Genomic DNA, 24752 nt, shown 5'->3' with positions numbered 1-24752 from the left:
ATCCACATTTGGGGTAGGTAGAATTCCAGGGCAGGGGTCCAAAGATTGTAACAAGGTGTGTTCCTCATTCTCTTTTTCCTCATTTGACCTGCTGTCCTCACACACTTTAACCTGTCTTTCTTTGCATCATGAGCTTTATGTGCTGAATCTCTGTTACCTACCAGCATAAAAGCCTGAACATATAAGAATGTCATTTCATTTCCCAGATCTTTGACAAAATCATTCTAATTGGAGGATAGTATGGTAATTTTCAGACCCACTCAAAGGCCGATCTTTTTTCTGATTCTAGTATGTACGTACGTGAGCCATGCAGTGATGCAGTAAGAAAATCATCTTCCTACTCATTGGCTTATAGCCATATGTGGACCGTGCCGCCAAAGCGCACCACAAGGGACTGTCAGGGGGGATGGAAGTAGCATATCCCACCCCCAAAAGAGAAGAAAGGAAGGAATGGGAAGTGAAAGAAACCGAACCAAACAGAGTACTCTTCCGTATTCCTGCATAAGGGACCCAAATTTCTTGATGAGATGAAGTTGGGACTCCTAGACTTATAACCATGTTTTTGCACCACTGGGTACCAAGTGTTAGACAGTTTCGCTCCCAAATAGAAATGGGAAACTGATCAGTACTGCTTCAACTTACCCAGAATACCGAAGCTCGGTGCTTCCCAAACTTACTTCTCTTTTCAAACCGCACATGAAGCAGAATACAGGTCAGCAAGGGTAGGATAGGGACCTTTCCCTGCAAGTGGCCCCAACAGCTGCTGGGACTTTACCTTTTCTACCCCTCCAAGGCAGTCTAAGCAGTGGCAGGGGCCGAGGCACCTGCCTGGTCAGGAGTCTGTGAAGGCAATCACGCACTGAAGCTGCATGCCCTTCCTGGCTGGCTTGCCAAAAACCGTTATCCACCTGTCACAGCCCCTAACTCAGGAAAGAATGGGTGAGCCCTCGTGGCCGCCCTGGCCAGCTCCTCCCACCCCACCGGAGGAATCCCCAGGAAATTGAACGGCTCGAAGCACAGCTCCTAGCTGGGTGCGCCCACATTGTTCCCGCACAAACTCAGGTAAACTGGCCACAAGAGGAGCAGATAGTTCAGGAGAGAAGAGTTTGGAAAACCCTAGGGTGCTGGCAGCTGGGGTGGTAGCAGGCTCAGGCATTAACAATCCACTTCTCCCCAGCAAGGCGGATATGGAGGGTTTTACAGGGGTGGATACATTGCACCTTGCACGTAGAGAGCATGATGATGGTGTGTTTAGCAACACCCCCCTCCATCCTTCCTACCTCTTGTATGTCCTCTTTTTTATATGTAGCTGTGGAATGTCTGTTCTGCCAGTCTTCTGTTGTTTTCTGGGATATTTATACTGATGAGGGTGTTATCTAGTAGTATCTGTGGGACCAAGTGACCTTATGGTCCTCCTCCTCTGCTGCCTTTATTGGAGGTCCCTGTCCTCTGCATTTTTTGCTTAAAGATGAACAGTGTGTTACAAGAAATCAGTGGGAGCACACTTGGCTGTCACTTTAGTAGGGACCTAGAGCTGCATTTGGGAAGTGTAGCAATTCACGTGTGTTCAAAACTTACCATATCTCTGTTTCATTCTCAGCTTGTACTTATGATTTGATGATCAAGGATAGGTACTTGTTCTGGGTCCCCATCTCAAACTTCTTTGTGGTCTGTTGCTTCTTGTTCATCTTGCCCTTTTCCTTATAACTTTCGTATTTTTCCCCCTCAACCTTAGTTTTCTTCCACATCTTGTTTTATAGAATGAGTACTTGAGCTATGATTAGAAAAGATTTGAAAAGAACACTAGTTCTTTTCAATGTGAAAGGGAAAACAAAAAGTGAGGAAAGCCATGTTTATTGGTTGAAAAGCAGATGAAGTCATGTAAGAATGACTTAAATTAGCATGACAAAGCCCCCAATAATTCACTCCAGTGAGACCCCTGCTGTCCTTTGAATACCGTTAACTTTGGGAAAGTGGGCTTTTACTTTACTCTGATAATATGTCCATATAAACAAGTATTTCACCATTTTGTTCCTGATTTTTTAAGGTCACATACGTTGCAGTTTGGCTTTGGCTCTTTGTCGTTATGGAGAGTTTTATTATGTATGTTTTAGTGAATGAGTATGGTCCACCTTTGCTTTTTATTTAAATCGAAGACAGAAAGGATCTCCCAGGTTTTGGGTGGGAGGACAGACGTACAGTGTTTCATCCCGTTTGTCCTGGGGAATTGACAAATGGCTTCCACCAACACATTTTCAGTGGTGAGTGTTTGTGTTGGTAAGCAAACCCCTTTTCTTTGCTCACACATAGCAAGGAAAAGTGGCAGCATGGAAATCTAATTTTGCCCTTCACTGAAGCAGGGAGGATAGGGGAGGCTGCGGTGTTAAACTGCTTTCGTCTCTTGTTTGGAAGGCATCTGAAGGATAGCCTCATGTCAAGCCCCTCGCAGGCCACCCTCCAGGATGGCTTTTCATGAGCCAGTCAAAGAGCCTTAGTTAGTGGTTTAACTGACAGTTTCCTACCTGAGAGCAAATGCCTTTTCCCAAAGGCTCCAAAAACAATGGGGATCCAACACCATGTCTCCTGAGAGGTTATTTGTTGAGGTATTGAACGGATATCGATTCCCTTTATTCTACATTTCTTTACATCCCATTTCTTACATCTACATTTCTTTACCATTTGGGAAGCATCGGTAAAAATGAGCATTTTGTCCTTCCTGTGCCCGAGTACCTTAATAGAACTGAGGGCACAATGTGAATCCAGGCACGCTAATGCAGTTGATTTCCATTCATGGTTGTTATGTTCTGTGAAGTCACAGTGAGTGAATACTGAATTAGTGAACACTGAACTCTTGGTTGCTTCCATGGGAAATAAGGGATTAGTCCTGAGACCCTCTGGTCACAGCATTTGCATCAACTGATCAACACATAACCTTGTTTTAGGAGTCTTTCTGTTAAAGACTCCTTACTTAATGTACATTGTTGGGTTTAAAAAAAATTTTTTTTTAATGTTTTATTTATTTTTGAGACAGAGAGAGGCAGAGCATGAGCAGGGGAGGGGCAGAGAGAGAGGGAGACACAGAATCCAAAGCAAGCTCCGGGCTCTGACCTGTCAGCACAGAGCCTGATGTGGGGCTCAAACTCACAAACCGTGAGATCATGACCTGAGCCGAAGTCGGACGCTTAACCAACTGAGCCACCCAGGTGCCCCTCATTGTTGGTTTTTAACACTGAACAGCCAAAATGATGACTTATGCCCAGATGAAAGTTCCCTAACACATGTATTTTCACGGTAAGTCAGCTTAAGCCTTGTGTGCATAGGAATGCTAGACAACCCCTCAGCACTGCGCTTGGGCACCGTTATAAATAGCAACATCACCAATAAAAGGCACAAAAATATGAAAAAAGTGGCACTAAGTAGGTTGGGACAAGGACACTTGTTTATGGTGTGAGAACCGAATCAAAAAGCAGAGCATTGCCTTGACTGACCTCAGCTGGGATGTGGGGCTTGAGCCATTCAAATTTTTGTCACTGTGTGCATATCCACAAATGACCAAGAAAGCTTTGCAAGTATTGATTTGGGGGTTTCAAATAAATTCGTGAGTAGGCAAATTCACAAGTACGGAATCTGCAAATAAGGGGGATTAATTATATTTTTTGTCCAACCAAATCCAGAAAAGAGGAGGACAGAGATATAAGATTAAATACTGTGTGTTGGTAAAATTCTTCCAGAATAAGCTAGGATGACTTTGTGATCAACCACTTTAGCTTTCAGCTTTTCAAATAATCACAGTTTAGATGGAAAAGACAGTTTTCCTAAAATTGTATGTATCTCAGTAAATACAAAGACATTTCACCAAAATATAGCTCATGCCAAAGAACATTGTATAGAATGCTGAGGGTCAGGTTTTAATATGAAAGTGTTCTACATTCTCAGTAGTTCAGTTGCTTTGTAGGAGATTTGACTGCTAAAATAGTTGGGTTTTATTTTATTTTTAATTTGATTTAATTTTTTATTCAGTGTCTTGAGGTCTATAAAGTAATCAATTTTTAAAAATTTGTTTAATGTTTTTTTTTTAAATTTTTTTCTTAATGTTTATGTATTTTTGAGAGACAGAGACAGAATGCGAGTGGGTTAGGGGCAGAGAGAGAGGGAGACACAGAATCCGAAGCAGGCTCCAGGCTCTGAGCTGTCAGCACAGAGCCCGACATGGGGCTCGAACTCACAAACTATGAGATTGTGACCTGAGCCGAAGTTGGACACTCAACCGACTGAGCCACCCAGGCGCCCCATTAATGTTTATTCTTGAGAGAGAGAGAGAGAGAGAGAGAGAGCACGCGCGCGCGCAAGAGAGCACATGTGCATGACCAGGGGAGGGACAGAGAGAGAGAGGGACACAGAATCTGAAGCAGACTCCAGGCTCTGAGCTGTCAGCAAAGGGCCTGACACGGGGCTCGAACTCATGAGCCGTGGGATCATGACCTGAGCCAAAGTCGGATGCCCAACCACCTGAGCCACCCAGGTGCCCCTTAATCAGTGTCTATGGTCTTGTTTTGGTATATTGCAATTACGCTTTTTAAAAAAAAATTGGTAATGAGTACGCCTGGGTGGCTCAGTCAGTTGAACGTCCAGCTCTTGGTTTCAGCTCACATCATGATCCCAGGATCTTGGGATTGAGCCCCGGGTCAGGCTCTGTGCTGAGAGGGGAGACTGCTTAAGATTCTCTCTCCCTCTCTCACTCTCTTTATCCCGCTCTCCCTCTCTCTCCCTCTGCCTCTCTCCCCCACTCGTGTTCCCAGCCCCTGTTAAAAATAAATAGATAAATGATGAACAAATAAATAATTGAAATGGTACTATCAACTTGAGTCGGCATTGAAATCAATACCCATGTAATACAGTTGAAGCGAGTCAAGCCAGGAGAGGGTTTCTCCCTTGCCACACAGCTGGAATGCATTGCTCCCACACAAAGTGCAGGGCATGTTGTGTTGGGCTGTGACCAGCTATGCATTGTGTTGCAGTCCATGACAAGCATGCATTGATGCATGTTTTCTTGTTATCCAGGGTAATGGCAGTTGTTGGGGAGCCAAGCGGGAAAGTTTTCTCTTAAATCCGGAAGTTGGGCAGTTGTAAATATTTCAGGCAGTGTGGGCCAGATGGTCTCTGTGGCATCTACTCAACTCTGCTGTTTTTGTGTGAGGTTGCCATAGACGATACACAATTGAATGAGCATGACTGTGTTACGGTAAAACTTTATTTGTGGACACAGAAATTTCTATTTCACATAATTCTCATGTATTGCTAAATATTATTCTTCTTTTGACTTTCACCCGCAGTTGAAGACTATAAAAACCATCCTTACTAGGTTGGGGCCGATTTGGCCTGTTGACTATAGTTTGCTGACCTCTGTCTTAAGATTTATGTTGTTAAAGCTATGTCTTATAACCATTCCTTGCATCTACATTTCTAGGTCAAATAGATGATTACAAGATTCCTTACTTAAATCTGGAAGTAAAAATTTTAGAACATACACACACACACACATTAAAGATGTATATATTTATGTGTGTGTGAATGCATGATTATGTAGTATGTGTGTGTGTGTGTGCGTGTGTGTGTGTGTGTAGAGAGAGGCATGTATGTATGTATGTATGTATAGGTTAGGCATATGTATATGTGTGTATATTCTACATATATGTAGTCTCCCATGCCTGCTAGTTAAGGCATTCAGTAACAGGAAGTGTCCAGACTGCAAAGTAAAATAGACCTAGAATTACACCCTGACTCTGCAATATACTAATTTTGTAACCTCAGAAAAATTACTTAATTACTTTCTGAGTCAGCCTCCCCGTCTCTAAAAGGGAATGTACTTACTTACCTTGTATGGGTGACTGGGGAAAATTATATAATATGCACAGAAGATACTTGGGACATAGACATGCACAGTATATAAAGTTTGTTTTTAAATTTTTTCGAAAAGAAAAGGCTTTGTGTGTTTCTTAAAGAGACCCAAACCTCACTTATAATAGAGATTGCCAAGGTAGTTTGTTGTGTTTGATAAAAGTAAGCGTGGGCACAGCTGTACCCGCCTCTCTTACTTCCTTTTCCAGTGGCGCCATTGGCCTTCTCATGTCGCTTCCTTCCTCGGACCTCAATCTTTTTGGCCCAGTGTGCTGGCGTCTTCAGACATCCCAGGGACTCCTTCTGGGTTCTGCCTACACTTGTTATACTTCACTAGAGCTATACCTGTACTTTCAATAGCATGCTTCCTCATTTAACAAAAACAGACAAAAATATTTTTGCTTTTGAAGGTTTCTTGGTAAGGGCACTGGTTAGAAAAAAAGTACAAAATGGAAAACTTGCCCGGTAGCAAGACTTCAAGACAAGGAAACCTTTTCATGAGATTCTAAAGTCTGTTTTTAAGAAACCTATTTAAAAGAGGCCTTGGGTGTTTAGCTGTGTGTTTGAACCCTCTTGTTTGTTAGAAACCACAGAGTGAATCTGTTTTTTTTTTTCCTTTTTTAATTTTTTTAATGTTTATTTTTGAGAGAGAGAGAGAGAGAGAGAGACAGAGTGCGAGCAGGGAGGGCAGAGACAGAGGGAGACACAGAATCCAAAGCAGGCTCCAGGCTCTGAGCTGTCAGCACACGGCCCAAAGTGGGGCTCAAACTTGGGAATGGTGTTCTGGCGATCATCACCTGAGCCGAAGTCAGAGTCTTAACCAACTGAGCCACCCAGGCGCCCCCTATGAAGGTTATTTTTAGAGACACTATTAAGTCAGTGTGGGAACCTGCCAAGTTTTAGAAGTTTACCTTCCAGAATTTCTAATTAACTGAAAGGAGAAGTCCATTGTTCTCTTGGTATATTTGCACTTGGATGCTTTGTGGTACTCCAGCTAGAAGACCAAGGGGGGCAAATAAACTTTCAGAAATAAGCGGAAGATTCTTTTGTTGTGGCCTCCCCTGGCAAGTCGTCTTGCCGGGAATCTCGCTTGCTGCTGAACACTCACTCACCGCCTCGGGTCTAGCAGAGACACTTGTAAGTCCTTTCTGGGGCAGCTGTGAGTTTAACGAGCAGGCTGAAAAGTTGGGTGGAAGGTTGCCTTGGCTGGATCCGAGGCATCCTGGTTGGTTTGGTAATGAGGAAGTGACAGTTCTATGGTGGAGAAAGATCACAGTCCTAATAGTCCCTTATTGTTCCCACCTGTTACTTGGCTCCTGTCTTGTTCTTGTCTGTGTTCCTTATTTTTTGTGGAACTAAAGCTTGAATTCCATAAAATTGTCTAGTTTGGTTCTTTTTTTTGGATCCCTCTCAGAGCTTACAGTAAATATCCTATTAATAGTTGGACAATAAGACTCCGAATCATTGAGTGTAAAACTTTTGAGGGTCATCATAAATTCTATTGAAGTGATGGGTGAGAAACCAGATTCAGAGGTTTTAGGGTGACTTATCGAGATGTCTAATTTCTTCTCCTTCCTTTCTTGGGGCCATGGTGCTGTATTGGTTTAAATGAAATATTGTGCATTAAATTTTAGCACATAAACTTCAAAAATAGATCCACATGAGCATGTTTTACATGTACAGTCTATTCTGAGAGTTAACATATCCCTTTAAAAATACAGATCATTCTCTTTTTACAAGAAGCTTCAACTCTTATAGTTGATAATGTGAAAATACAGTTTTTGGTAAGAAGGACAATTTTGTATCTGTTCTGTTCATGGTGCTTATCACAGTACTTATGCCAGTGCCTGGAGTAAAAAGGACACTCAGTGGAGACTTGAATGAGTGAGTGAATGAATGAGTGAGAGGGAGGGAGGGAAGGGGGATTAGCTGGGAGAAGGGAAGGCTGGATGAACAGTTCTTTTTTTTTAATTTTTAAAAATTTTTTATTTGTTTTTGAGGGAAAGACACAGAGTGTGAGCCGGGGAGGGGCAGAGAGAGAGGGAGACACGGAATCGGAAGCAGGCTCCAGGCTCCGAGCTGTCAGCACAGAGCCCTGTGTGGGTCTTGAACCCATGAGCTGTGGGTTCATGACCTGAGCCAAAGTCAGTCAGTCAACCAAATGAGCCACCCAGGTGCCCCTGGATGAACATTTCTGGTTTGGGCTTTCAAAATACCCTTTTCGTGACCAGAGCCATGGAGTTCTTGGGTAGCTGATGGTCAGGGACATTGGTCTGTGCAGTGGCCGTTCTGAGCAGAGCAGCTGGCTGCTTCAGTACTGCCTGCTGTTGCTGCCTCCTGCCAGGCAGGATAGGACCATTTCGCAGGGGCCCAGGGCGTCCGGAGGGCTTTCTCCCCTACTTGCTCTCAGTGTTCATCTGCTTTTTGTTCCCTCGACTGTCGTCTAGACTTTAGCACAGAGAGAAGTAGGCCAGATCCCACTGTAATAATGTGCATCCATCTCTGCCTCTCTCCGGGTCATCAGTGGAAAAAAGATACACTTACGAACAGGAAAACGTTTTATTTCATGTCTGTTCTACTTTGGGCCTCTCCTCTCCCGTGTGTTTTGTATTTCAGTGCGTTGGCATCGTAGCCCAGTGTTGTCTAGTCTCGCGGGTGTTTCTGGGATGACTTCTTGTCTAGGGAGCCCCTCGAGCCTTTCCATTTTGGGCTCTGCTGATGGCTTTCTCCATTTTCACATCCATCACACACAAATAATGCAGTCGTAGGGTGGAAGTGTTTGTTTAGGCAATGTGGAGTAGCAAAAACAGCATGATACATGATGTCTGGAATCAGAAAGACTGAGTTTTTAACAATTATCTTTTATCTGAATCTCTTAGTTCTTCCTTAAAGAATTTTCACACGAACTAACAAATAAGAGAACAGAGTGGTAGCTATTCAGTGTATGTAACGCATCCTGTGTAATTTACAGTTACTTTTTTTAAGTTGAAATTTTTGTGGAGATCATTGTGGAATCAGATGCGATAACAAGAAATAATACATGGGGCTCCTGGATGGCTCAGTCAGTTAGTTAAGCGTCCGACTTCAGCACGGATCGTGATCTTGTGGTCCGTGAGTTTGAGCCCCGTGCTGGGCTCGGTGCTGACAGTTCGGAGCGTGGATCCTGCTTCGGATTCTGTGTCTCCCTCTCTCTCTGCCCCTCCCCTGCTCATGCTGTGTCTGTCTCTCTCTCTCAAAAATAAATAATAAACATTACAAATTTTTATGGAAAAAAAAAACAAGAAATGATACAGATTCCTGTATACGTAGTACCCAGTTTCCTCCAATGGTAACATTTTGCAAACCAAAAAGTATGATATCACAACCAGGATGGTGACATTGTTGAAATCTACAGAGCTTTTCCAGATTTCTTCTTTTACATGGACTTGGACATGCATGTGTGTGTAGTTCTGTACATGTTTTCACTGTTTTAGTAAAATGCAAGTAACAAAATTTATCATTTTAATCATGTTGAAGTGTATAGGTCAGGGGTATTAAATACCTTCTCGATGTTGGGCAGCCAACACCACCATCCATCTCCAGAACTCTTTTCCGCTTGTGCACCCACGAAACAGTCACTTCCCATCCCTCTCTCCCAGCCCTGACAACTACCATTCTACTTCCTGTCTACTTCCAGGTAACTCGTACGTGGGATCTTACGGTATCTGTCCTTCTGCGGCCGACTCATTTCACCTCCATAATGTTCTCCAGGTTTCTCCGTGTCATAACATGTACAGGAATTTCCTTCATTTGTAGGATTGAGTAATACTCCATCGTATGTATTTACCCCGTTTTGCTTATCCATTCATCTGTCAATGGATACTTGGTGGCTTCCATGTTTTAGCTATTGGAAATAAAGCTGCTATGAGCTGTACGGTTATTTATAATGTTTATTTTTGAGAGAGAAAGAGCACACGTTTGAGTGGGGGAGGGGCAGAGAGGGAGCTTGTGGGGGAGAGAGAGAGAGAGAGAGAGAGAGAGGCAGGGAGGGAGGGAGACAAAGGATCCGAAGCAGGCTCTGCACTGACAGCACAGAGCCTGATGTAGGGCTCAAACTCATGAGCTGTGAGATCATGACCCGAGCTGAAGTTGGACACAGGCGCCCCTGAACTATATACAGTTTTATTGCCTAAGTAGGTTTCTGCATCTGCCACCACAGTGAAGACCTTAAAGGTCACAACATCACAGGGATTACTCACATTGTCCTTTTGTAATGACTCTCCCATCCCTTCTCCCACCATCCCTCAGCCCTGGCAACCACTAATCTGCCCTCCCTTCAAAAACTTTTACCTTACACAATGTCACATACATGGACTCATCAGCATTATTAGATTCCTCCAAGTTTTGGGTGCATCAGTAGTTATTTCCTTGTTATTGTTGAGTAGTATTCCATGCTGTGGATGTACCACTGTCTGTTTTATCATGTACCATTTGACTGCATCTGGGCTGTGTCCAGTTTTTGGTTACTATGAATAAAGCTTCTCATTTTGTATTGGTTTCTATGAGAATGAAAATTTTAATTTTTCCAAGAAGTGCAGTTACTGGGATGTTTTAAGACTTAGCATATGTACCTTTCATGAGCCATGGTTTCTTTGCTGATGCAGGTATGTGTAAATGGAGGTTTAAGTGATGTCATGTGGACCTTTTTAATCAGAGGCTGACAACAGACAACTTTAAACAATCGTAGTAAGAACATCGATAGCTTCTTACCAGTTCTTTCTTTCTCCTTGAGCCTCAATTTCTCTGAAGTGGTTCTACCATCTCAAAAATGTCATTCGTTCTGAAAACTTAACAGCATGTTGCCCTTCTGTTCTTGCCTCACCTTTCCCACAATCAAAAAGTTGCCAAAGACCTCTTGGTTTGACTACTATAGACATTTTTATATCATTGTCCTCTTAATTCATACCTCTGCCATCTGAATTTCAGTGGGTGTAACCTCTTAATGGTGTTATTTTTGATGCTTATTTATTTATTTTTGAGAGGGGGGAGGGAGGAGGACAGAGAGAGAGGGGAAAAGAATCCCAAGCAGGTTCTGTGCTGTCAGTGCAGAGCCTGATGAGGGGCCCGATCCCACGGACTGTGAGATCATCACCTGAGCCGAAATGGATGCTTAACTGACTGAGCCACCCAGGGGCCCAAGCATCTCTATATTATTAATATAGTGTCTTCTTTTGAATCTGTGCTCTGTGAGTGGAGCTTCTGTAACCCAGTCACAGCTCATCTTTATAGCTATAGGTCCCAATGCTCCTCTTCATGGTTCTGGTCATGTCCAGCTCAGGGCCTTTGCACATACCCTGGAAGAAAACTTACTGTCTTTCTTCACTCATATTCAGATCTTAGCTGAAGTGCTACCTCCTCATGGGAGGTCCTCTTGGTACATGTTACTCTAATACCCTGTACTTTTTTTTTTCACAGCACTTACAGTGTTTTTTTTCATTTTAGATGTATAAAACCTAGGGCCCCACACGGTTCAGTGTAGTCATAGAATCCCCTCAAAGGAGTTGACCAGAAAATGTGTTATCTTAAAGCAATTTAAATCTTTAAAAAAATTTTTTTTAATGTTTATTTTTGAGACAGAGAGAGAGCATGAACGGGGGAGGGTCAGACAGAAAGGGAGACACAGAATCCGAAACAGGCTCCAGTCTCTGAGCTGTCAGCCCAGAGCCCGACGTGGGGCTTGAACTCACAGACCGCGAGATCATGACCTGAGCCGAAGTCGGACGCTCAACGGACTGAGCCACCCAGGCGCCCCAAAGCAATTTAAATCTTAACATTGTCTCTGGTAAATGATTTTAAGCCTCTGTCTTCTAAACATCGGCTCTTAACCGTGGTATTACCTCCCTTACGAGGTGAATCCTTGATGTGGGATGCTGTCTGTCCCATCCCTTCTCAATAACCCCCCTGAAAACTGGTTTGTGTCTTATTTATCTTTGTCATCTTAGAACCTGAAATGTTGACTGGCAGATATTAGGTGCTTCACTAATATTTGTTGGAAGCATGGGTGGATGGATAGATGAATGGATGGATGGATGGATGGATGGAAGGAAGGAAGGAAGGAAGGAAGGAAGGAAGGAAGGAAGGAAGGAAGGAAAAGAAAGAAAATAAAGAAAGAGAGAAAGAATGGAAGAAGGAAGGAAGGAAAGAAAGAAAGAAAGAAAGAAAGAAAGAAAGAAAGAAAGAAAGACAGACAGACTACGTGTCTTATGTGTCAGCACACTTGGTAAAACTCTGACCAAATGTGTGAATAATATATATCTTGCTTAATTTTCCAGGTGATTTTTGAAGTGATAACTTCTGGACATCAAGGCTACCTCGCTATTGATGAAGTGAAGGTGTTAGGACATCCATGTAGTAAGTTGCCTCAACTCTTGCACATTTGGGTTCAACGTTGGGGACACTTTTATGCTCCAGATTAAGAGAAGACATTAAAACCTGAGGAGACATGATGCGAAATGAGTTCCCCGACAAGTCTTTAGGCATTGCTTTGCCAGCCCAGAAGTCCAAAAACATCCATTTTGTGTGTCATTCATTGTATCTAAGCGCCTCTGAAATGACGATCAGGACTGGAGGCTAATGGGCCACTTTGGTCGACTCAGACATCCTTGCAAAGATTTTTAGATTTCCCTTTTAAACGGTAGCACAAGGTTAAACATTGAGAATCTGTGCATTTTGTTTCTATGTCTAGTGCATTACTCGTATACTTTTAAACAATATGGCTCCAAAAAGGCCTGGGACCCGTCAAATGCAAGAAATCTACCTAAACCATTTGGGGACCCCAGAAATAGTCTGGTCCTCATCTTTTAAAAATTAATACTTTAAAAAAGTCCCATGGGTGACAAACCCACACTTTTCCTTTTACCGCTCAGTATGAACAGCTATTAACAGGCTGTCATATTTATGTCTGAACTGTTGTCCTTAAATCAATAAAATATGGCACATAGCCAGTCCTGTTTCTCCCTTGTCTCTCCTTGGGGGGAGGGGGGTGTCACAGGGACGAGCTGCTGCCCCCTCCATCTCTAAGGTTCATATTCCACCAGCAGGAGAAACAGATGTAGCTGATTGAAGCAGAAAAGCTTTGCAAAGAAAGGGAATTGGTGGCAAATAGAATCACGGGGAACATGGATCTAGGCTCCAGGAGTGGGTAGAGATTCAAAGGGAGGCTCTGTAGCCAGAGCCATGCTGGCACCTATGTCTGAGGAGCCATCCATGGGGGTAAGGGTGCTGCAACCTGCTCTCTGACCGTTGCCACCTGCCTCAACATTTGTCACTGTCTCTACGCCTTTCTCCCCTCAGCCTTGGTCTCAAAACCATGAGTGGGACTGTCAAAGTTGGCCAGCTAGATCATGTGCTCATTCCCTTGCTGGAAATCAGGGTCATCTAGGAAAGCACACTGTGGCTTTTTCACCTTCTATCCTGGGGGTCAGGCCAAGACTCCTACGAAGAAACCTACAATGGAGACTTTTCCACCCCCAGATGAGTGGTTTCAGAGCTGAGGATCCAAAATGCTGAAAACCTCTGTGTGTGTGCATGCATGTGGGTGTGCTTTTTCCCACAGTCAGTGTGTAGTTTATAAAAAGTAAGAAAGTAATGTTTGCCCTTTTGTAAATTCTAATGAATAGTATCCAACCATATACTGTATTTTTCCCCCACTTAGCATTATGTTCTTTAGGTGAACCTGTGATACTCTATCAGATGAATATACTGCGCTCTGTTTTTCTGTTTTTCCATGAACATTTAGTTTCTTTGCTCCCGTTTTTTTTCTCCGACAAACATGGCTGCAGTGAAGATCCACGTATGTGCCTCTGGGTACAATGTGCAAGAGCCTTGGTAGGATACATTCTTAGAAGCAGAATTCCTGGAATGTAGAATAGAAACACTTTTAGTTTTACTCGATGCTGCCAAATTGCTATGAAAAGTCTGCACCAGTTTATATTCCCACCAGCAGTGCATGGGAGTTTTATTTTCCCTCTGTCCTTGCCCAAAATTGATCTTGTCAGACTTTAAATCTTTTGGCTATGTGAGGGATGGCAGCCTGCTTTATTTTTAGGGTCTCCCCAGCATTAAAGAGAGACTGGCTGGTTCATACATTCCTGGATTTCTGCCGATGGTCCTTACCCAAACTCATGAGAAAATGGTTATATCTACAATGACATTAAAGATATAAACACTTGCAGGAGTGTCTCTGCTTTTATTGCGTGGATTGAAGAGATCATGAGATCATTCCCTGTAGTAGTTACAGAGAGCCCTTCATGGTTGTTATCTGATGAGGGTATCGGAACACAGTCATCTGATTTCATCCAGAGGGATTTGCTCTCTCTGAGATCTTTATCCTGGTGCTCAGAGCGTGCCACAACACCAGAGTTCAAACACTGCAGTCACGTCGTTCCTTACTGAAGCAGACATTACTTTTGTGACACACTGCATTTGCCTTTCTTCCGTCAGCAAGATTGGTGAGTTCAAGAAGAATTTCCCCACCCCCCCATTTTTTTTTTCTGAAAAAGCAGGAAAACGAATGATGCTGTACCTGATTGGAACAGCAGGGAAAATTTAGGAAGTGGAATATAATTACCTGAGTTGGAACTTAGCCAGATCCATGGAGTAATAGCCTTGGGCTTAGAAAAATGCCATGGGATCTTCGATCCTGTCTCAGATTCACCTCTTACCAGGAGGTTAAAGAAAATACAGTAATGCTGCACACCTACTACGTGCTGAGCACTCCCTGTCACTCAGGGCAAACTTCACCCCAAGGCAGATGTTATTGCTGCCCTGTTGTAGGTGCAGTGGATGAGGTCAAGTTTGCAGGGGTCTGTCTTGTTCTGTCTTGGGGTTTGTTCTACATCTGGCCACTGGCCAGCAAAAAGCTCCCATTCTGCAGAAAACGAATCACTCACTGTCTTCAGTAAGATAGAAAGTCTCAATGCTTGTCCTCCTATCAGAACCTTCCCCAAATGTGTTTCCTGCAGTTTTGTTCATTCCTTCCGAGCCCAGGTGCCTGTAGTCGTAGAAATGGTGTTTATGGTCTCGCCTTTGGAGAATACTGGTGCTAATACCTAATTGGCTTTGCAAACTGCTCTTAAGAGACACAGAACTGCAAAACGGGCTCTGTACCAAGGTGATGTATGGTACAACAGCATTTTGAACTGTAAGTTTAAATGGTTTTGATGATGGCCCTTCTGTAGTTATTTTTTCCTGAATCTCTAGGTTTATGGGGAAAACATGCAAATAAAGATTTTAAAGAAGGCAATAGTTTGGTCTTAAAATGTAAAGCTTTGCAGATAATATTTTAAGGGCTTTCCTATCAAGATTTCTAAATAATAATCAATTTTTTGAAATCGTGGTGGTCATTAGATTTAAATCACAAAGGAGCATAAATATTTCATATCCAAAATTATGCTTTCCAAAGAGATGCAAAACTGCTGAACTTTATTTATTTACTTCACTCTAAAGGCTCCTGTTTGGATTCATATAGGTTTATGAGTAGGCATTTCAACATTTTTTAAAAGTACTTGTTCTGTTAAGAGTATACAGTTGCTCATAAAATTGATTTTAATGTAGTGACAATAAAATGCAGGCTCAGCATGAAATGTGGATATGGCTGTGCAGAATCAGCAGCTCGATGGCTTAAGACCACTTCTAATGAACACAGATAATTTTTGTATTTGGTATTCACGCTAAAAATATATTTCGAATTTGGTTCAATAATCCTGGTAGGAGCACCTATCAGCTTCATAATGTTGTCTCCTGTTTTTAAGTAAGCTATAAGCTCTGCATGTCTGGGTATTTCTGTTATTACCTTGTAGTGCCCGTATATATTTTTATGCCTTTACGAGCCATGCTGCATTTAGCAGGTTTATTGAGATATATTTCACCTGTCCTACAATTCATCTGCTTAAAGTGTATGTTCAGTGTTTTTAGTAAATCCACAGAGTTGTGTAACCATCACCACAATCAATTTTAGGGTATTTTCATCACCCAGAAAGAAACCCTGCACCCACTGTTAAGTCAGTCTCCATTTTCCTTGGCCTCTACCCCCAGCCCTAGGCAGTTACTAATCTACTTTCTGTCTCTATAGATTTGCTTGCTTTCCCGTATTTCATTTAAGTGGAATCATACAATGCATGGTCTTTTTTGTCTGGCTTCTTTCACTTAGCACAACATTTCATGGTGCCTGTGTGTTACAGAACATTTCAGTACTTCTCCTTGTTAAAGCTGAGAAACTTTCCATTGTATGACATACCGTATGTTCTGTACCTATTCCCCAACGGAGGCACATTCGACTTTCTAATTTTGGGCTATTGGGAATAATACCGTGGCAAACATTTCTGTTACAGGCTTTTCAATTCTTTTGGCTATATATTTAAGACGAGGACTACTGGGTCATGTAATAACTCTATGGTTAGCATTGTGGATAACAGTGAAATTGTTTATCAAATTGGCTGCACCATTTTACAGTCCGAGGAGCAGTGAATTCTTGCCAATATCTGTTATTTGTGTTTTATTTTTCACCCTGGTGACTTTGGGGTGATAATTCTTTATGGTTTTGATTCTTTAATGGCTAATCTTGTTAAGCATCTTTTTGGGTGTTTATTGGCCACTTACATACCTTTTTAAAGAAATGACAACTTAGATTCTTTGCCATGTCTAATTGACTTATGTATCTTTTTTCTTATTGAGAAATAATGGAGACACATTACTATAAAAGTTTAAGGAATCAGCATGGTGGTTTGGTTTACATATATCATCACATGATTACCATAATAAGTTTGGTTAACATCCATCATTTCATATAAATACAAAAAGAAGAAAGAAAAAAAACCCCAATATTTCCTCCTTGTGATGAGAACTCTCAGGATCTACTCTTTTAACAACTTTGCTGTCTCACACAGTGTGTATTCCTGTTGTCCATTACATTCCAAGTACTTACCTGTAACTGGAAGTCTGTGCCTTTTGAACACCTTGCTCCATTTCCCTCTGATCTCCTTTCCCATGAGTTTGTTTTCTTGTTTGTTTTGTTTTAGATTCCGCTTGTAAGTGAAATCACAAGGTATTTGTCTTTCTCTGTCTGACCTATTTCACTTAGCATAATGCCCTTGGGGTCCATCTGTGTTGTTGCAAATGAGGAATTTCCTTGTTTTTTTGTTTTTTTTTTTTTAATGGCTGAATAGCACTCTATTGTACATATATTCTACACCTTCAATTGATAAATACTCAAGTTGTTTCCATGTCATGGCTGTTGTAAAGAAAACTGCTCTGAACGTGGAGGTGCAGATGCCTTTTCCATTAGTGTTTTCAGTACCTTTGGATAAACTGGTAGAAGTGAGATTCTGGATCATGTGAGAGTTCTATTTTTAATTTTTTGAGGATCTTCCATACTGTTTTCCACAGTGGCTGCTCCAGTTCACAGTCCCATCAGCAGTGCACAAGGGTTTCCTTTTCCCCAGATCCTCCCCAGTATTTGTTATCTTTTACCTTTTTGATGATGGTCATTCTAACAGGTGTGAGGTGATACCTCATTGTGGTTTTAATTTGCATTTCCCCAATGGCTAATGATGATGAGCATCTTTTCATGTACCTGTTGACCTTCAATATGTCTTTTTTGGAGAAATGTCTATTCAGGTCCTTAGCCCATTTTTTAATTAGGTGGTTTTTTTTTTTGGTTTTTTTGGTTTTGGTTTTTTTTTTTTTGCTCTTAAGTTATATGAAGTTTTTATATATTTAGGATATTAAACCCTTGTCAGATAGATGGTTTACACACATATTTCCCATTCTACAAGTTTCTCATTTCACTTTGTTGATAGTTTATTTTGCTGTGCGGAAGATTTTAGTTTGATATAGACCCACTTGTTAACTTTTTATTCTTTTACCTGTACTTTGGGAGTCATATTTGAGAAATTATTACCAAGACCCATGCCGAGGAGCTGCATTCCTTTGTTTCCTTCCAGGAGTTTCATGGTTTCATCTCACATTTCAGTCTTTAACCCATTTCAAGTTAATTTTTGTGAGTGGTGTAAGATATGGGTCCAATTTCATTCTTTTACATATGAATATCCACTTATCCCAGCTCCATTTGTTGAAAAGACTGTCTTTTCTTCATTGAGTTGAAAAGACTGTCTTTTTTTCCATTGAGTATGCTTGACTTCCTTTGTAAAAATTAGTTGATTGTGTATGCTGGGGTATTTTTCTGGGCTCTTGATTCTGTTCCATTGGTCTGTTTGTCCATTTCTATGCCAGTATCATGCTGTTTTGATGACTGTGGTTCATAGTTTAGCTTGAAATCAGGAAATGTGGTGCCTCTTGCTTTGTTCTTCTTTCTCAGGATTTCTTTGGATATTCAGGGTCCTTTGTGATTCCATAAACGTTTTAGGAGTGTTTTTTCTACTCCTGTAAAAGATGCCATTGGAATCTCAGTAGGGATTGCGTTGAATCTATAGATGACTGTTGGTAGTATTGGCATTTTAAAAATATTAATTCTTTCAGTCCATGTACATGAAATTTCCATTTGTTTGTGTCTTTTTTTTAATGTTTCTTTATTTTTGAGAGAGACAGAGACAGAATGAGAATGGGTTAGGGGCAGAGACAGAGGGAGACACAGAATCTGAAGCAGGCTCCAGGCTCTGAGCTGTCAGCACAGATCTCGACGCGGGGCTCGAACTCATGAGCTGTGAGATCATGACCTGAGCCGAAGTCAGACTGAGCTACCCAGGCACCTCTATTTGTGTCTTTTAAGTTTTTTTTAATCAATGTTTTGTTTTCAGCACATAGATCTTTTACCTCCCTAGCTAAATTTATTCCCAAGTATTGATGCTATCATAAATGAGATTGATCGCTTTATTTATTTTTTAGAAATTTGCTGTCAGTACATGGAAGTTCTGCTCATCTTTATATGTTTATTTTGTAATCTGGGACTTTACAGAATTCTTTGATTAGATATAATAGTTTTCTGGTTGAGTTTTTAGATTTTTTTCTATATAAGATTATGTTACCTGCAAACAGAGGTAATTTTGTTTCTTTCTTTCCAATTCTGATAACTTCTATTTATTTTTCTTGTCTGACTGCCCTAGCTAGGACTTCTAGAACAATGTTGAATAGGAGTGGCAAAAGTGACAACCTTGTCTTGTTCTGATTTTAGAGGAAAAGCTTTCAACATTTTACTATTCAGTATGGTAGTATATGTGGATTTGTCATTTGTGACTTTTACTGTGCTATGTTCCTTCTGTGTATAATTTGTTCATAGTTTTTATCATGGATGGATACTGGATTTTGTGCAGTGCTTTATCTGCATCTCTTGAGATGGTTATATGATTCTTTCTTTTCATTCTATTAATGTGATACATTAATGTGGTACAATCATTGGTTTGCCTATGTTGAACCATCCTTGCATCCCAGGAATAAATTCTGCTTGATCGTGACGCCTGATCCTTTTAATGTGCTGCTGAATTGGTTTGCTAGTATTTTATTGAGGATTTTTACATCTATATTCATCAGGAATATGGGCCTACTTTGTTTTGTTTGTTTGTTTGTTTGTTTGTTTGTTACTAGTGTTATTTTCTAGTTTCAGTATCAGAATAATGCTGGACTCATAAAATGAGTTTGGGAGTATTTCTTCCTCTTCAATTTTGTGGAAGAGTTTGAGAAGGATTGATGCTAATTCTTCTTTAAATGTTTGGCAAAATTCACTGGTGAAGTCATCTGGTCCTGTTACTGGGTTGGGGGATTTTTTTGATTACTGATTCATCTCCTTACTCATAATTGGTCTATTCAGATTTTCTATTTCTTCCTGACTTTCTCTCGATAAGCTGTCTAAGAATTTTTCAGTTTCTTAAAAGTTATTTGGTTTGTTGGCAGGTAGTTGCTCTTACTAGCCTCCTAAGACCCTTTGAATTTCTACCATATCAGTTATAAGGTCTCCTATTTCATTTATAATTTGTTGATTTGGGTCTTCCTCCCGCCCCCCCGCCCCACCTTGGTTAGTCTACCTAAGGGTTTGTCAATTTTATATTTTGAAAGAAGCTGCTCTTAGTTTAGCTAATCTTTTCTAATGTTTTCTGTCCTTTACTTCTACTCTAATCTTTGTTATTTCCGTTTTTCTCCTAACTTTGGGCTCAGTTTGTTCTTTTTTAGTTCTTTAAGATGTAGAGTTAGGTTGTATATTTAGGATCTTTATTGCATCTTAATGTAGGTATTTATTGCTGTGAACTTTCCTCTTAGAATGACTTTTGCCGCATCCCACAAGTTCTGGTATTTTGTGTTTACCTTTTTGTCTAAAGAAACTTTTTTTTTCTTCTTTAATGTCTTCTTTGGTCCATTTGTTATTTAGGAGAGAGTCGTTTAATTTCCACGTGTTCATAAATTTTCCAGTTTTCCTCTTGTTATTGATCTCGAATTTCATGTTTTTGTGGTCAGAAAGATTTTTGGCACCATTTCAGTCTTCTTAAATTTGCTAAGACTTGTTTTGTGGCCAACTATATGGTCTCTCCTAGAAAGTATTCCGTGTGTGCTTGGGAAGAATGTGCATTCTGCTGTTGTTGGCTAGAGTTTTTTATATGTGTTCGTTAGGTCCATTTGGTCTAGAGTGTCGTTCAAGTCTGCCGTTGGGTGCTTCACCACTATGTATGTAAATTGTATCTTCTTGATGTGTTAGACCCCTTTGTCATTACATAATGACTTTCTTTGTCTCTTTTTACCATTTTTAGTTTAAAGTCTATTTTGTCTAAGTATAGCCACCTCTGCTGCATTTTTGTTTTGTTTTTGTTTTTGTTTTTGTTTTTGTGGTTGCCATTTCGTTGAAATGTCTTTTTCCATCCCCTCACTCTCAGCCTATGTGTGTCTTTAAGGCTAAGGTGCATCTCTTGGAGGCAGCACATTGTTGGTTCTTTCTTTCTTTCTTTCTTTCTTTCTTTCTTTCTTTCTTTCTTTCTTCGGATGTTCTGTGTCTTTTGAGCCATTTACATATAAAGTAACTATGGATAGGAAAGGACTCACTATTTCCTTTTTGTTAATGTCTTTCTGGTTGTAGATCCATTGTTCTTTTTTTCTGATTTTGGTGTCTTGTGTGTGTGTGTGTGTGTGTTGATGTTTTTGGTTTCAGTATATTTTGACTTCTTTATCTTGTTCTTTCATGAAACTGCTAACATTTTTTTCTATATAATTCCCATGAGGCTTACATAAACTATCTTAAACTTATAACACCCTATTTTATATTGATAACAACTTAACTTTAATGGAATTTTGAAACTTTACACTTTTACTTCTCCTCCCCCTCACATTTTAGGTTATTGTTGTTACAATTTATATATTTTTATATCGTGTAACTAATAAAAGATCATTCTATTTACAGTTGTTTTTACTATGTTCATTTTTTCATAACTTTTAGAGTTGTAAGTGAATTATGTACTACTATTACCATATTGCAGAATCTAACAATGAGTATAAATTTACCATTATCAGTGAGATTTACTCTACCATTTATGTTTTTATGATATTAATTAGCCTTTTTTCACTTCCATTCAAAGAACACCCTTTCGCATTTCTTTTTCTTTTCTTTTCTTTTTTTTATTACAGTATAGTTGACATACAATGGTGTGTTAGTTTCAGGTGTACAACATAGTGATTTGATAATTCTGTACATTATGTAGTGCTCACAGTAAGGCGTAGTTACCATCTGTAGCCATACAAAATTATTTAAAAATATTATTGATGATATTCCTAATGCTGTACTTTTCATTCCTATGAGTTTATTTTTTCATTGCTATGATTTTATTTTTTAACTGCAAGTTTGTACCTCTTAATCTATTTCACCCATCCCCCCACTCTCCTTTAGCAACCACCAGTTTGTTTTCTGTATTTATGAGTCTGTTTCTATTTTGTATGTTTATTTATTTATTTGTTTTGGTTTTTTTTGATTCCACATAATATGTGAAATCATATGGAATTTGTCTTTTTTTTTTTTGTCTGACTTATTTCACTTAGCATAATACTCTATGTACCAATGTGTATTGTCACAGATGGCAATATTTCATTTTTTTATGGCTGAGTAATATTCTGTTCCATTATGGAATAGAACATTTTCTTTATCCATTCATCTACCTATAGACACTTACTTTGCTTCCATATCTTGGCTATTGTAAATAATGGTACAGTAAACATAAGGTGCCTCTATCTTTACAGATTTATGTTTTTGTTTTCTTTAGGTCAATACCCAACAGTGACATTACTGGATTTTATGGTATTTCTGTTTTAATTTTTGAGGAAACTCCATACTTCTTCCCATAATGTCTCCACCAATTAACATTCCCAACAATAATGCACAAGGGTTGCCTTTCCTCCACATCCTTGCCAACCCTTGTTATTTTTTGTCTTATTGATACTAGCCATTCTGACTGATGTGAGATAGTATCTCACTGTGGTTTTGATTTGTGTTTCCCTGATGATGAGTTACGTTGAACATATTTTCATGTGTTTGTTGGCCATCTGTATGTCTTCTATGAAAAATGCTTATTCAGGTCCTCTGCCTATTTTTAAATCAGATTATTAGTTTTGTTTTGTTTTGTTTTGTTTTGTTTTGTTTTGTTTTGGTGTTGAGTTGTATGACTTTCTTACATATTTTGAATACAACCCTTATTCGATATAATGTTTTCAAATATCTTCTTTCATTTAGTAGGTTAACTTTTAGTTCTTTTGGTGGTCTCCTTTGCTGTACAAAAGTCTTTTAGTTTGATGTGGTCCATTTGGTATTATTGTGAGGTAGTTCTGGTGATAACGAACTCTCCCAGCTTTTTGTTGTTCAGGGAAGTCTTTTATCCCTCCTTCATTTCTGAAGGACAGCTTCACCAGGCATAGAATTCTGGATTGGCGGTTATTTTCTTTCAATATTTTGAGTATATCAACCGTGCTCTTTTGGCCTCAAAAGTTCACGTTGAGAAATCATCCACTAGTCTTATGGGGGTTCCCTTGTATGTGACTTCTGACTTTTCTCTCGCTGTTCTTAATGTTTTTAATTGTTTTTTAATCTTTACAGTAAGTTTTAATAGGTCTTGGTGTAGCCTATTTGAGTTCAACCTATTTGGTATCTCTTGGACTTCATGCATCTAAATGTTTCTTTTCTTATCCCGGGTTTGGGAAGTTGACAGCCATTACTGCTTTCAATACACTTTCTGGGGGCGCCTGGGTGGCGCAGTCGGTTAAGCGTCCGACTTCAGCCAGGTCACGATCTCCCGGTCCAGGAGTTCGAGCCCCGCATCAGGCTCTGGGCTGATGGCTCAGAGCCTGGAGCCTGTTTCCGATTCTGTGTCTCCCTCTCTCTCTCTCTGCCCCTCCCCCGTTCATGCTCTGTCTCTCTCTGTCCGAAAAAAAATAAATAAAAAAACGTTGAAAAAAAAATAAAAAAATAAATAAATACACTTTCTGTCTCTTTCTCCTTTCTTTCCCTTCTAAAATTCCCATGATGTGAATATTGTTTTTTTCATTGTGCCCTATAAGCCCTGTAGCTTTCTTCACTTTTTTTCCCCCTCTAATTGTGTAATTTCAATGTCCTACTCTATAGGTCACTTATTTCTAATGTATGGTAGAATCTACTTTATAAGGAAGCTCCTGTCCTCTGGTATAGGGAGGGTACCTATCACAGTAGAATTTTATGGCCTATTTCAGGGGCAAAGGGTGTGGGAAGATCAGAGTGATCTCTTTACTACTGCCATTTTCATATACTCTTTCATCTTAAAATATCAATATGCCATTTCATGAACTCTGTCATCCATTAGATTATCATGTGGTTTTGTCTTTTATTTGGTTGGTAGGGTGCCTTATACTGATTGATTTTTGGATGTTATATCAACCTAGAATTCCTAGGATAAATCTCACTTGGTTATGGTGTATGGTCTTTTTTATATGTTGTCATATAACACATTAAGTGCAAAGTGATTTGCATATATGATACCTTGAATTCTAAATTCTAAAAATTACACAGAATCGTGCTCCATTATTTTTCTTCCAATTCAAAAACATAATAATATAATGAAAAAGATTGAAAACAAAAACCCACCTGCCATGTATTACATGAAGTGAATATAATGAACCTAGGACAGTGCTGCACATTCTAAGAGACCAATGAAAGTTAGCTGTTATTATCGTTCCTGTTTTTAGGCACTGCATCCTGATGGGCCCACTAGAATACGTTAGCTGCAGATTAAATGTTAAAATCATTGATTTCTTACAATTTATCAATGTCTGTCTTAAAACTAAAAGAAGAAAAATGTTTGCAGAACGTACTGTTTTTCAGTGTGGGCAGTACCATTCTGTTCTTAGCACTAGCTTCCTTGTTTGAGGACAAGTACACAGAGAAAGGAGCTGACTACTTTGGCATTTTGGGAATGCCTCCAGTTCATTTCAACCTATGTCATTACATTAAAATGCAAATGAAAATAAAAAAGGGTTAGGACCCAGTCCTCTTTTGCCCCACTTCAGTTTGCACTTTGATCTCGCAAATTACCGTTCTTTGATTTTGTTGTTAGCATTTTGGTGCAGACTTTGAAGGATCAATAATATGAAACATCTACAAAAAGAGTTGCATCTTGGTCAATAATTTCTGGCTTTGAGATCAAAGGCTGATTTGAGGTCAATTAATACATGAAAACCTCTGTTCTTTTAAAAACTGCTTTCTTAATAATAAGCAACAGAATATGGCAGAGATGAGAAAATAGGAGAGTTGTAGTAAAACTCCTGTTTGATATTCATGGAAGATATTTCGTTTCTAGAAATCCTGCAGATTTTAGAAGAAAGCTGGCATAGCATTTTGAAAGGGTATCCGGGAGACGAATGGG

The 24752-nt window shown here is 40.0% G+C and overlaps 1 protein-coding gene across 9 annotated transcripts in view; it reads left to right on the top strand.

Annotated features, from left to right (window-relative positions):
* The window catches only part of PTPRM (protein tyrosine phosphatase receptor type M), a 798103-nt gene that overhangs the window by 315956 nt on the left and 457395 nt on the right, over positions 1 to 24752 (top strand). For all 9 annotated transcript variants that reach the window (XM_043558322.1, XM_043558320.1, XM_043558321.1 and 6 more), the window contains exon 4: positions 12210 to 12288. In XM_043558322.1, coding sequence (XP_043414257.1) covers positions 12210 to 12288 — 79 coding nt within the window. The remainder of the gene's footprint in view (positions 1 to 12209; positions 12289 to 24752) is intronic.

The sequence above is a fragment of the Prionailurus bengalensis genome, chromosome D3 (assembly GCF_016509475.1).
Source record: "Prionailurus bengalensis isolate Pbe53 chromosome D3, Fcat_Pben_1.1_paternal_pri, whole genome shotgun sequence".
NCBI lineage: Eukaryota > Metazoa > Chordata > Mammalia > Carnivora > Felidae > Prionailurus > Prionailurus bengalensis.
This window is presented reverse-complemented; position numbering and strand designations above follow the sequence as displayed.